The following is a 14,153-nucleotide window of genomic DNA, read 5'->3' on the forward strand; positions in this document are numbered from 1 at the left end:
ATAATCAAGACATAAAAATATAATTAAAATAAAAATCAATTGAAAGATATGCTAAACAAAATTCAACTAAAAATTCACAAAAAATAGCCACAAATTTCTCAAGAACAAATTGCCAAATCTAAAATTTATTATTTTTTTGAATAAAATTATCAGTTGTACTTCCAAATAAATTTATATTATACAGTTTATGAATCATTACATCTTATAAAATAAAAATACCTTTAATATATTTAATCATATAATTGTATTAATATTAGAATATATTAAGATACAATAAAACTAAATATTTTTAAAAAATAAAAATTATTTACAAAAAATTTACTCTCGCAACAACACATAAGAAATACATATAAAAATGTTTTCAAATATATTAATACTAAAATTATCATTATATTTTAAAACTTACTTCTTTTATAAATATTTGTAAAACAAACGGACCAAAGCGGGATAAGGTCCAAAACTTTAACAGTCTTAGTATATATTTATTTCACGGTGTCTTCAAAACATTAATTTCATGGCAAGGTCCAAACTTAAAAGGAAAAAAAAAAAAAAAGGAAGTCAAGAGTCCGGCCCATTTTGAAGAAGCATAAAAGTAGGCCCTTTCCTCGCAAATATTTTTCTATTGGAGAATTATTATTCACTAGTGCTCCTTATAATTAATCGAAGTAACAGTGAAATTCAATTCTTTATTTTATTCCCGTATCCCAAAACAAATTATCAAAAAGAAAAAAATTCCGAAAACAAAAATCTTTGCAGGTAAGGAAACCCATTTTGCATCACAGCATTGCTCACATCCAGAGATCTTCCATCTTCCTCAGGTACTTTGTTTGCTTCCTTCTTGCTTTTCTTTTATATAAATAAAATAAATCGTTTTTCAATTTCATTTTGTTTTACTAAATACCAATAGTATAATATTGGGGTTAAATTCCGTGAAAATTATAATTGATTGCGATTCTTCCAAAACAAATAAGCAAAGCGATTTTTTTCAAAACTCTCAATTTTTTTTGCCAACCAACTTTGTTTGATTGCTGAGAAAAAACTTGCACTAACTAAACTAAGAAACCGAAACACTGTTGAGTTTTCATTTTTAATTTTTCCTTTTGGGGTTCTAATAAGTACAAGGAGAAGGGGAGGAAGCTTTTTTGAAATCTGAAATAATTGGGTCAAAACAAAAGTGAAAGAGAGTATATACCCTGTGAACTGAATGGCATTTTGGGTCGTTGTGTAGTGCAGATTCAGGCTTCATCGATGTGGGGGAGACAATAAACTTCGTGTCAGAATCAAACTCATTCTACTATGGCTATTTGCAGTTATCAACGCTTTCATTTTTAGGTTAAGGTTGCCCCTTCAGCTCGTAAGTCTTTGATCTTAGTATCAAGTAAAGGTTGATTTGGTTTCCCCATGAATTCTTGCAATTATTTAGCTTTTGTGACTCTTTCCTTAGCTTAGACTTGAAATTCTGCTTGTGATCTTGTTCCATCCTTGATTGAAGTATCTGTTTGTTTATCGGGTGCTAGAACTATGCCTCGAAAAGTTAACTATGGAGTTGATTATGATGATGATGGTTATAATGACTATGATGACTATGATGACTACGACTATGGCTATGAAGTAGAAGAAAATGGTGAGTGGATCTTTTTTTCTTTTCCCTTTTTTCTTGTGACGTCTTAGCTTTGTGATGAGATACCAATTAGGTGACCTTGCTCTTTCTGTTGGTTTGCTGGACATTTCACTAAAAGGCTCTCAAAGATGACTAGTCCAATTTGATAGGGAGCAAAATGGTTATCAGAACTTATACATGTATCATTCTGCTTACTGACTTAATGCTATTTGTTCCCTATAACAGTGAAAGCACCTTCTGAGCAAGACACTATCAAACATGGTGTATGGCGTTGCTCCATTTGTACTTATGATAATGAGGAAACCATGTCATCATGCGATATTTGTGGGGTTCTTCGCGGTCCCTTGGTCAACAACGGCACCTATGATGAGAAGAGAACAGGTGTGTCAGTTGCAATTAACCTATTGATGTTGCTATTTATATCATCTAGTTTGGGAGAATGAGCTACTCTTTGTTCTTATTCTATGTGATATAACCATTCTTTTTTCTCTTTCGTTCACCTCTGTCTCCTGGTTTCTCTTTTCACTTCCTAGTTAAATCTGGATGAACATGGTTCCATTTTCTTTAGAAGATTGTCAAACTGATAACTTGTGAATATTTGGATGTCCAATATATATTAAGTTTCTTTGTTTCATAGGTTCCTTTTTATATTGGTGGGACCTTTTATAGATTAGATCTCTTTCCTGCAGTTGATGACGTAAACAAAGATTCTGGAGTATCTATTATGGCCAAGTCTCTTTTTGCATCACTGCCGCATCAGATGTCTAAAAAAGTTGTAGATTCTCGACAAGAGAATGATGATTTTATGGTGAAAGAGGGCTATAACTTCCATCTGCTTGGGAATAACCAAGGACAATTTCATGAATTCCATAAAGCTTATAGTTCTCCTACCCATTCCCGTATTAATATAGGTCTGGACATATTTTGAAGCAGGAAATGGATATCTATCACAAGTGTTACTTTAAGTTGAGAATACATTGTCCCAAACAGTAGAAACATTTTGTTGGTAAAAATTCCTTATTTTTATTTCTTCTGCTGGATGCTGTCTTTGGGAGTCAGTTTACTGCTTTACTTCTGAAAGATAGTGCTAGATGTATCATGCCATCATATATTCTAACCATACATGTATTAATGATACAGCCCCTTTTAAGTTTGATGTTCCATCTCCTGATGACGTGGTTTCTAATGGATTGCATTCCTCAAAACTGCATTCAAAAGGTATTTCTTTAGCTATCACAATCAGATATGTTGAAATTATTCCCTAATTGTTGCTCTGTTTAGGCATTAAAGGAACTAAAGGATTGTTGTTTTTCACTAGTTCAATTGTGTTCTTGTCATTACTGTGAACCATTTAATTTGAGCTCTACACAGTTTTGTTATTAGAATGAATTCATGTAAGATACAGCAAGTCACTAATACCTTTGTAGTGCTGCCTTGAATCAGGATCACATTGAAACTATATCTCTCTGCATTATAAATAGATGCTGGTTTCTTTTTATGAAATACATGTTAGTTTTAGTGTTCTAAGAGTACTTTTATACATTAAAGTTCAAAATCTCAAAAATAGACCTAGAGTGAATGGATCTTGTGGAAAACTTGTTCTTTTTACGGAGTTGAAGTTTAGTCTTACTTATTTCTATGCTGTCATTCACTTGCAGCCAACAATTTTGACTTAAAATCTTCCAGAATTCCCTCAAGAGTGGTTGGGAAGAATGAGGCAGTTAAACTGCAATCAAGTACTGAAGGGTCAGATGGCTCATATGACTCAACAGCAAAAGACAAGCACAATAGAGTGGATGAGGTCATCTTTTTGAAGAATTTAGAAGTCAGGGCACCATCAAGTTCCAAAACTGCAGATAACTCTTCTTCATCAATGCCAAAAGGCAGGCTTGATAATGTGGATGAAAGCAGTGATGCAGTTAATATGCGATCTAGAGGTCAAAGCTCATCATCATTGATGCCAAAAGAAAAAAGTGATAAGGTGGGTGATAGCAGCTCTTCAAGGCATGGAGGTGAGGCACATACTCTTAATCTGAAAAACATGTCTTTGGCTGCTAAATCTGGGCACTCAAATGATATAAGCCTTGGAAGAGCAAATTCACGAGCACAGTATAAACCTGAAAAGTGGATGCTGCCTGAAAAAGCAGAAGATTCACTGACTCAACTAAATCTTGCAATTGTAAGTTACATTTTAAGTTTGGGTCTAATGATCCTAAAAGTTTAGGTGTTATTATATTTTCATCTTTTTTATCTTAACATGGTAATTAACTAATGATGATATAACTCTTCAAATGTCTTAGGTTGGGCATGTTGATTCTGGAAAATCAACGCTGTCTGGTAGACTGCTTCACCTTTTGGGACGAATATCGCAAAAAGAAATGCACAAATATGAAAAGGAGTCCAAATTGCAGGTAATTTCAGGACTATTTTCTTTGAGTGTAAATGTGAATACAAGTCCATAATCTGATTATTTTTGTGTTTATTTTCAATCAGGGAAAAGGATCCTTTGCTTATGCTTGGGCATTGGATGAGAGTGCCGAAGAAAGGGAAAGGGGAATCACTATGAATGTGGCGGTGGCTTATTTTGATTCTAAAAGATATCATGTCGTCATACTTGACTCCCCAGGGCACAAAGATTTTGTTCCAAATATGATAACTGGGGCAACACAAGCTGATGCTGCGATTCTTGTCATAGATGCCTCTATTGGTTCATTTGAAGCTGGTATGGATGGCACAAAGGGACAGACAAGGGAGCACGCACAACTTATCAGAAGTTTTGGTGTTGATCAAATTATAGTTGTAGTTAACAAGATGGATGCTGTAGACTATTCTAAGGATCGATTTGATTTGATAAAATCACAGCTAGGGCCATTTCTTCGCTCTTGTGGCTTTAAGGATTCCTCCGTCTCATGGATTCCACTGAGTGCTGTTGAAAATCAGAATTTAGTGGTTGCACCTTCTGATGTTCGTCTATCTTGGTGAGTTTCTTCTTGCATGTATTTGAAGTTACCATACTTTTGGAATTCAGATGTTGTACAGTCTCTATTGACTACGAAAAAGAGCAAAAGTAGTCTTAAAAGATCCTAATTAAAACTTGTGGGGAAGAAAATATTGTAGCTAAATGTTTGTAGGAAATGATATTAGTTGACTGCTGAATTGTGGCTTTGCCTGGTATAAGTGACACTAAATCTAGACTTGGCTAAGCCTTTGTCAAATTCTGATTGACAATTTATTTCTAAGCCCCACCCTGCTTTCGTTAGATGTATCTGTCCTGAGAAATTTGACCATCACTTCCAAGTCTATAGTTGAATTTATTTGTTTCTTAATTCCTGTCATCCTTTCTGTTGGCCTATTATCTTGATTGCATGAGGCAGGAGATATGGTCTGCCCTTAGTGCTATTGATGAAGAGCGAAGGCCCTTGTCGCGTTCCTATTGCAGTAAACATATGATTTTATCATTTTACGTGTCTGTTGCATTTATCTCATTGAAAGGCCACATCTTGTTCACTGATTAAAACCTTCGTTTAGGTTAAACATGTGAGCCAGGTTCGACTTTAAACTACAAGATGTATCTTGGTGATTTTCATTATATAAGATACATATTTATGTTGTGGAGTTCTTAGCTAATTATGTAACTAAATTTTATCATCACTTAGAAGTGATACTGCACTCTGGAGAAATATTTGTCAGAATTCCCATGAACATGCAGATATTGTAGAATTGATTTGTTAATTTTAATGCAGGTATCATGGACCTTATCTATTAGATGCAATTGATTCCTTCCAACCTCCAACTAGAGATTTTTCAAAGCCTTTACTTATGCCTATATGCGATGTTATAAAATCATCTTCACAGGGGCAGGTGTCTGCCTGTGGCAAGTTGGAGGCTGGAGCTGTTCGAAGTGGAATAAAGGTATGCCATTTTGTGGGGATAATATGTTACCTCCTATTAAAAGTACTGCTAGAGTTGTTAGGAATCATTTTCCTATCTTGGCTTGCTGCCTTTGATTAATATTTCCTGTCCCAAAGTCTGTTTTTGGTACCCAGTGATATAGATAGAATAACATGTATATCATCCTTAACAGTGAGTTCGTTGTGTGGTTGTAGGTTTTAGTTATGCCATCTGCAGATATAGCAACTGTGCGTTCGTTAGAGCGTAATTCCCAAGCTTGTTCAATTGCAAGAGCTGGAGACAATGTAGCTGTCAGCCTGCATGGAATAGATGGAAATCATGTGATGGCTGGTGGTGTGTTATGTCATCCTGATTTTCCAGTTGCATTTGCAAAACATTTGGAGTTGAAGGTGCTTGTTTTGGATGGTGCAACCCCAATTTTAATCGGTTCTCAGGCAAGCTTCCTCTTTGCATTTTGTAGCTTTTGTCTGAAACATTTTGGTTTAACTAAACAATCTAATAATTTGAATGGAATAATCAGTTGGAGTTTCATGTACACCATGCAAAGGAAGCTGCAAGAGTTGCAAGGATATCATCATTGCTTGATTCAAAGACAGGGAAAGTCACAAAGAAGGCACCCCGCTGCATTGTTGCTAAGCAGAGTGCAGTTGTTGAGGCAAGTCAGGAGGATAATATTGTTGCTGTTGCTAGTTGCTGGCTTATTTGAGTTATTGGCCTGATAATTGCAATCAAATTTGGTTTAACCTCAGTTTGTTTTCTACTTTCAGGTGGTTTTGCATGAACCAGTTTGCATTGAAGAGTTTTCAAAATGCAAAGCCCTTGGAAGGGTGTTTCTTAGAACATTAGGAAGAACGGTTGCTGTGGGTATCGTGACCCGAATAGTTGGGGAGCAGTAATAGTTTTCATAGTGTGTTCATACGCATACCTGAGCAGCTTTCAACGATTAGACTCCTGTCTTGGTGGATGAATCCCTTGGTAAGAGAGGAATTTCTGTACTAATTCAAGATTCACGTGAACAATATGAAGGTGCTTTTAAAACGTCTAAAGGCATTTCTTTTGTGCGGCCTATCTAAATGTCTATTCCATGTGTGTTGTAGAGACAGATTTAAGCTGTAGTCTGTACCATTTCTGGTAGTGGTTCTACAATTAAATCGATTGATTCTTTATACATAGGATAAGGCTTAGAAAGGTCTAATCCACTTAGAAATATGTAAATCTTCTTGAAATCAAACGAGTCAACGGCTGCGTAATTTGTTGTAAGAATGATGGATTTTTAATTTAAATTTTGATAGCTTCAAGTAAAAAAAATCATCCTGAAAGCAGTTGCTATAGGTAACAAGATATACCAACCTGAACTGTCTAGGACTTGGTTACAAAACATGTCTAAACTCAGAAGAGACTGCATCAGCTTTAAAATGGAGTGTAAAAGCGGCTTCAGCTTGCGTTTTCCGTTCCAAGTCAAAACACAATTTTCTTCGCTCATAAATCCAAATCCAACTTATTCAAAATCAGACAGTCATTGAAACTTGAACGTAATTATTATTATAATTCATGATGGTAAATTTCTTCGGTTTTGTATTGGCAGTTTGGGATGAATCCCCCTCGAAGCAAACTTTACTACACTCGTAAAGAACTTTAATGGGTTTGACTTTGAGAGACATAAAATCAGGCAAAGTGCAAGTGTGTAAACCAAGGATAGTCTATATGAGTACGGCACATCCTTCACGTTTGCTTTTCAAATTCAGATTGGCAGTTTTGGGTTTTTATAATGAAAAAAAAAATAGTAATTCTTGGTTCTTTCCTAACGTGTCTAAATGACAAGGTGAAAGAAGAAGGTGGTGGTCGTCAATGGAAAGGGGCAATTACGTCAAGTGATTGAAAAGGAAAGTGTGTATGCATTAGTCGTAGGCTAGTAGCTTGCCCTTTTTATCCCAACGGCAATTAGTCAATAACTCCTTCGCTTTCCGAAATGGAAAATTAATCTAAAAAAATTATACATATAAAATATTTGAAACATTAATAGCGAAGATTTTTATCTTCATAAATAGAGTTAAAAACGATGGTCTATATTAATTTTTTTAATTTATAAAATATATATTAAAAACATATATTATTATCTTAATTTTACTTATTAAAATTTAAAAATTTTATTATTAATACATTCAATAATTTTTTATATAAAATTAAAAAAATTTACTCTAATATATTTGATAATTTTTCATATATATATATAATGAAAGACCAGCAGGAGATTACCTGCTTTCGTAAAAAAAAAAGGGAAAAAAGCTACCTACTACTGCAAAAAAACAAAATCAATAGGAGGGAATTTCTCCATTCTATCAATAACACAACAATTACAAAGAAAAAAGAAAGAGAGAGAGAGAGATGAGAAGAGCAAAGTCTCTTTCTTTGTCTTGTAAAATTCTCAATAATTTTTTTCTCTTTACTTTCGCTTCTCAACAAACACATCTAAGGTAAGCCCCCAACCCTATTTTGTCAATTCTCCTCTTTTTTCTTCTTTTTGTTTTTATTTTTCTTTAAATATGCTCAGTAGACAGCTTTTATATTTGGTTGATTTTCTAAGTTTTTATTCGTTTAACCTGCTACCCATGATTGTTCATTTCTTTTTATTCTGTTAATACTACCAATTTTGATGTAATCCTTTCTCAATTTTTTTTCCTTTTGCTGAATACCCAATTGATCATTTTGGTTAGTGTTTAGGACTTTGGATACGGTGATGAATCTGGTTGTTTTGATTTTTTTTTTTTAATCATTTTCGTGATTGTCTATTCTCTCTTTTGTTTTGTTTTTTTTTTTGGTCATATTAGTATTTCGTTATTAACAATTATGGCATCAGAGTTCAATCATTCTACTTCCTTTTATTTTCAAATTATGAATAATAGTAATAATATCATCACCATTGTCAATCTGGATATGACTTCATCACTCTGTTTGGAGATCAGTTCCGTGCTATTGGAGGCATCTGATATGTTGATCGGTCCTAAGATTGTACTTAACCTTCAACTTCAAAATTATTTGATAGCTATAATGCTCTTTCCATGCTATTCTTTTGTTGAATTTGAATTTTTGGCATGATTAAACTGTTGCCACTTGCCAATGACCTTAGGAATATGTTAATAACTGCAACTTACAGTTTTCTTCTGCTATGTGCAGCTTTTAAGTTGGCATCTTATTGTAGATCAATGGTTGATTCTGCTTGTTGGACACCTTGAAGCTTGGTTGGTTTGTCCAAGAAGTTCTTTCCTTTTTTTTTTTTTAATATAAATCTAAATTTCTTGTATGAGGCAGGTGCATGCCATGTGCGTGTAGAATATTATTCAAATTGTCTCTTTATAGCCTCTGAACCTTTTTATGAAAGAGGGCACCAACCCAACTTCTTACATGGAGGATGTTCAGTTGAATACCAACTGGGATGATGTGATTTGTCCTATATGTTTGGATTTCCCTCACAATGGTGTACTCCTCCAATGCTCATCTTACGAGAAAGGCTGCCATCCTTTTGTGTGTGATACAGACCACTTGCATTCAAATTGTTTGGACCGATTCAAAAATGCATATGGGATGTCGTCCCCTTCAACATCTGATACAATTTCTATAACAAACATTCAGCTAACAGTACCTGAAGACAACTGCAGGCCAACTTGTCCCTTATGTAGAGGGGAAGTCACTGGATGGATAGTTGTTGATAATGCTCGTCTATTTCTAGATGAGAAGAAGCGTTGTTGTGAGGAGGAACAATGCACATTTGCTGGAAACTACTTGGAACTACAGAAACATGCTCAGTTGGAGCACCCTCATGCACGGCCTTCAAGAATTGATCCTGCTCGGCAGCTTGATTGGGAAAATTTTCAGCAGTCCTCTGAGATAATAGATGTTTTGAGCACTATACATTCTGAAGTCCCACGTGGGGTGGTTCTTGGAGATTATGTAATTGAATATGGTGAAGATGAATCTGGAGATGAATTTGAGGACTTCCCTGGTGACGAAGGTAACTGGTGGACCTCTTGTATTTTGTATCAGATGTTTGATAACTTCAGGAATTCTAGAAACAGAAGGAGATCAAGAGTCACTGGTACTAGGAGGGGAAGTCGCCGCCCTAGTTATGCTTCATCAAACTCTGATGAGGGTTCAGTGACTTCTGTAGAATATGCAGAATATAGAGTAGATGAGACTGATGATGAATTTGTGAGCACAAGTGCCCCCTCAAGAGCTAGCTCCAGCTATTGGAGGTCAGTAATTTTTTTTCTTTTCACAATTCTCTTTTCTTTGATGTTCTGTTGTTCTATTCAACTCTAGCTTTACCTATTGTTTTCACAATTATGATATTGTAATGGGTATCACCGAAAAACAGTTGCTTTATGTTGGATCCAGACGTTGAAAAGCATCTCGCGGTCCATTTTTTGATTTATCGGTTTTCTACCTAGATAGTTATTTGTGAAATCATTTGAGTCTCCCCTGAAAATATCATAAAGACAAACTTTTTAGATAATTAATGAGATGGTTGTTTGATTAGAATTGCTTGTGTTGATGGGCTTGGTCATATTCCTAATGAATCAGTCTGATTTCCAAATAGAAGTTTGGAATGAACCAAATTTGTGATGCAATGAGTATGATAAAGATGAAAGAGTTTCTTTCAGCATCATAATTGTGTTTGGTGCAGCGGCAAGCTATACAACTAGCTTGATTTCCCATGTATAATTGCTGTTGGTGAGCAGTGACTGCACCAAACAGTCCAAATTCTCTATTGTATCCTTAGGCTATAATATGAATAATTTATTTATTTCATCTCCAACACCATCCTCCAAGAGTAAATTGAGCAGTGAAAGGTATAAAAATGGTTGCAGTTGTGTCATTGACATGTTTAGTTTGTTATAATTAAATGACAGCAGTTTATGTTTATGTTATTTATTTTTCCTTTATCAATTTTTTTTCATGATTTTCACAGTTCTCGAAGACGCCGTTCCCGTTTCTATGATAATTAGGTAGGTACTGTTCAGAGCTCCTGCGTTTCCTTTTATGGAGGTTTTACTTTGGAAAGCCAAATGTTGATGAGCTTATCTTCAGTTTTCACTGATATTTGTGATAATGCTTTTGGTCTTAGGCTGTGCTTGTTAGGAAGGATGGAAAGAGGTAAGGAAAGAGAACTTTTTAATCTAATGGTTAAAAAATTAATAGCCACTTTCTTACATTAGAGCTTAATCATTAAATTAATAAGATTTTCGTCCTCACTTTTTTCCATCATTGCTACCAAGTAAAGCCTTGGTTTCTGTAGAGGGTGAGGCATGACTTGTTTTTTAGGACTTACGGGTGATATTTCGACTATTCTAGTTTCAATCATTGATTCATGCATTCTCTCAATTTTTGCTAGCAGCAACCAAGAAGAAGTGAAGCTAAGGATTGATACGGTAGAAATGGGAAGCAATAGCTACTTGCTGCAGCATATAGTTTTAGATTTTAAAAGATGTAAAAAAATATACCTTTGGAACTTGTTATGCTTGTGATTGAATGTTCTTCTGGCTAGACTTGAATTTAAAACATTAGAATTTTGTATGTTTATGAGCACATTGGGATCAGTTTTCATAGACATTTCATTTAACCAAGAAATGATTTTCAAATCAAAAGAAACGATTTTCAAGAAATGGGCAACGTAAAATTGAACATAAAACATGTTAATAAAATCTTTTGGAAGTAGTAGTATTTATTGTTGTAACGGTCATGGATGCAAGTCAAATAATATTAGATTCGATTGAATGATGTGTTTAGGGTGTGCTTTCAAGAGAACATTGACAGCACAGAACCAAACAAGAAAGAGAACAACTTTTAGTATTGGAGATGTAAAGGATAATACGTTCTAATTCATATATATCCATTTCTTCTACTCTGAAAGTCTTTCTTTTCGTTTCTTTTGTCAAAATTTCTCTTTCCAATCACTTCACAAGAAAACAAACGATTACGCTTAAGCAAATCAACCAATTGGAAATCCTGTGAGTACTTTCAACCAGTTTTGGCTTATAATTCTCAGACAATGCAAATTGAGATGCATAAACAACTAGAAAGTGTAGTTTCCTAGAAATACAATAATACCGAAACAGAGTCCAATGTGCTGAGAGTGACTGACTAATATGGGACATTCTTAGGCAAGTTTCGAATGACATTATTCTTCATGCCAACTTTTGTTCGCATTGCCTCCACACCAGACCTATTCATTGCTTTCATCACCTTCATTCTCACTATTTGCTCTCTTGACTGCACGGTTGCTAAGCCCATACTCCTGTACCTGAAAATTAATACAGAATTCCCCGTTAAAATATGATTATAGTTTTGTGATAATTGTTGTTTGAAAACACGGGGGGAAAATTCAAGGATTTCAATCCATTTCATTTGGTGAGAAAAGGGAGGGGGAGGGGGAGGGGTAGGGGAAGGGGTTGCGGTTGCAGTTGCTATCACAGATGGTCCAAAAGACTTGATAAGAGTGAAAATAGACCTTGAGGCCAAGGCAGCTGTAATGGCCATGTTATTAGCAGGTGATGGGCGAGGCTTCTGGCGATAATAGCGCAAGTATTCTCGGGAACCAAGTGTTTTAGTCATTATGCCCTGATCTGATCTTCTGGTTATAACAAGCTCTGAACCACTACCAAGTTCTACAGTGTTGCCCATATCACCAGCAGCAACCAACTGCTTCCCACTCTCATCCACATAGCTGTTTTCAAAGAAAAAATAATGACCAATAACAAATTAATATAAAATAGATAAAATCAGATAAAATGATTATTGAAGAATAGCATACCTGCAGCTATAATCATAGAATTCTTCCAACTCTGCTTCCTCATCTTCATCATCATCACCATAATGCACCTTGCAATGACCTTTGGCTACCATATGTTTCCTAACAGCTTCCAAGCTAGTGAAAGGATGGCACCGTTCGTTACAATACAGACACATGAAATCCCTCTTAACCTGAGATAAATAAACCATAACATGAGCATGAACAGATCAAAATTTAGTATATAACATATTTAGCTAACAAAAATCACATAGCGTTTGGTACCTTAAGGCCAAGGTAGGTGAGCAAGCCTTCTGGGTCCTTCAAATACTCAACATCAGGAATGAAGAAACCATGTAACTTGTGCATGTGAACCATGCAACTTTCAATGGTATCATGGTCTAGATCGCACATAAAACAACAGCACGGATCTAACCCTTCTTCTTCATCACCATCATCATCTGTATCCATTTCATCACCAGCTGCATGTTCATTTACATTCAGATCAGTTAAAGAATCTGCAGCCTGACCAACCAAGTCTTCTTCCGGATCAGCCTCCTCCCACTCATCTTCGCTTTCCTCATCATTTCTATCCCTTGATTGTGGAGGCTTGTTTACAGCACGACGAGGAAGTGGCTTGATAATTGCCTTCTCCTCTTCAGGGTTATTGGTTCCTTGAGAAGCCCGCATGACATGGGTTCGTGACTTAAGATGCTGAGAATAAGCCTTGGAACTTCGATAGCCCTTGCCACAAAGACCACAACTGTAAAGCATGGGGGTTTCATTCTGCTTATCTTTCTCTTGAGCAATTGCTGATTGTCTAGCAAAAAATAGAGCTTCCGTCACTCCGGGAACTCCAGCTACCTGATTTAATTTTACCATAAAAACTCACATAATTATTCAAGAGAAACCATTGATCGGACAATCATTCATAGAGATGTCAAACTTTAACATAACATCAAACCTTGAATAGATTAAAAAGCTGGAAATATTTGTGCACTTAACGCACAGAACAAAACAAAATTTTAAAAAAAAGAAACTTTTAAATAACTAGAATCAACTGCTCATGCATCTTTGAATTTGCATAATAAAATTGAATTCTAATTACAGTATTTCTATTTTTAATGTAAAAAAATAGAGAATTTTTTCTATTATAATAAACTAATGCAGTTTTGAATTTTCATCCTAGAATTGAAATATACAGGGAAAAATCACAAAATCAAAGATATTTCATAAATACCATCTCAAATATAAAAAAATTAGGGTTAATAAAATCATAAATAATAAAGAAATAATTATAAAAAAAGAATAGAAGAAAAAGAGAACAGACCTTGCGCTTGAGATTGTAGCGGTGCCAATCAGACTTGTAATGGAGCTTCTGTTCTGCATCGTCAACGAATTCTTTGTTACACGCGTTGCAGGTTAGCCCCGTCATTTCCTCTTTTGATCAACAAAACAACTTAAAATCGAAAAGACACGATATCGGATTAGGAGATCCTGTTTGTTGTGTGGAGGCTATTAGGCTTTATACGATGCCTCCCACTGGTTCGTAGTCGGTGAGACGGCGTATGATAAATGATGTATGATCTCACTCCCACCTCTTCGCTTGCGTAATCAAGCCCTTTTCTTCCTTTCCAATATCGACCCGAATCGTTTGGGTTGGATTTTGTTTACTGCCCCTAAATTTGAAATTAAGATATGACCCCTATTGATTGGATTCTAATGGTTGGTTGGCCTTGGGCCTTAACTTTGCAAGCCCATCTATTCTTCAGTTTTATTTTAAGAAATTTATTATATCTTATAATCTATGAGATATGATATGAAATAAATATGAAA

General features: G+C 35.1%; 2 protein-coding genes and 1 pseudogene across 9 annotated transcripts; 2 read left to right on the forward strand and 1 right to left on the reverse strand.

Annotated features, from left to right (window-relative positions):
* Positions 1 to 621: 621 nt before the first annotated feature.
* LOC111284846 (Translation elongation factor EF1A/initiation factor IF2gamma family protein) lies at positions 622 to 6,816 on the forward strand. 7 transcript variants are annotated; one of them, XM_022873872.2, is made up of 13 exons: positions 622 to 818; positions 1,234 to 1,354; positions 1,518 to 1,624; positions 1,847 to 2,002; positions 2,311 to 2,532; positions 2,762 to 2,839; positions 3,280 to 3,800; positions 3,922 to 4,032; positions 4,115 to 4,599; positions 5,365 to 5,533; positions 5,728 to 5,967; positions 6,054 to 6,188; positions 6,301 to 6,816. In XM_022873872.2, exons 3-13 carry the CDS (start codon positions 1,522 to 1,524, stop codon positions 6,427 to 6,429), a joined length of 2,349 nt encoding a protein of 782 aa, XP_022729607.1. In that variant the 5' UTR covers positions 622 to 818; positions 1,234 to 1,354; positions 1,518 to 1,521; the 3' UTR covers positions 6,430 to 6,816. The 7 variants fall into 7 exon arrangements, with proteins under 7 accessions (XP_022729607.1, XP_022729610.1, XP_022729611.1 ...); XM_022873873.2 differs by having other exon boundaries at positions 643 to 818; positions 1,229 to 1,354; XM_022873875.2 differs by lacking the exon at positions 2,311 to 2,532.
* A 1,897-nt stretch (positions 6,817 to 8,713) lies between these two features.
* LOC111286720 (uncharacterized) lies at positions 8,714 to 11,136 on the forward strand (annotated as a pseudogene). The gene is made up of 3 exons (XR_016343026.1): positions 8,714 to 9,783; positions 10,500 to 10,536; positions 10,926 to 11,136. The product of XR_016343026.1 is annotated as an uncharacterized LOC111286720 (transcript).
* A 368-nt stretch (positions 11,137 to 11,504) lies between these two features.
* Positions 11,505 to 13,816, reverse strand: LOC111286719 (cytoplasmic 60S subunit biogenesis factor REI1 homolog 1-like). Its single transcript, XM_022876861.2, has 5 exons — positions 13,648 to 13,816; positions 12,603 to 13,181; positions 12,342 to 12,511; positions 12,039 to 12,254; positions 11,505 to 11,831 (listed from the first exon to the last, which is right to left on the reverse strand). The coding sequence occupies exons 1-5, from the start codon at positions 13,750 to 13,752 to the stop codon at positions 11,672 to 11,674; spliced, it is 1,230 nt and encodes a 409-aa protein (XP_022732596.2). The 5' UTR covers positions 13,753 to 13,816; the 3' UTR covers positions 11,505 to 11,671.
* Between the last annotated feature and the right edge of the window lie 337 nt (positions 13,817 to 14,153).

The sequence above is a fragment of the Durio zibethinus genome, chromosome 6 (assembly GCF_047325235.1).
Source record: "Durio zibethinus cultivar Kanyao isolate XHJ-2024 chromosome 6, ASM4732523v1, whole genome shotgun sequence".
Lineage (NCBI taxonomy): Eukaryota > Viridiplantae > Streptophyta > Magnoliopsida > Malvales > Malvaceae > Durio > Durio zibethinus.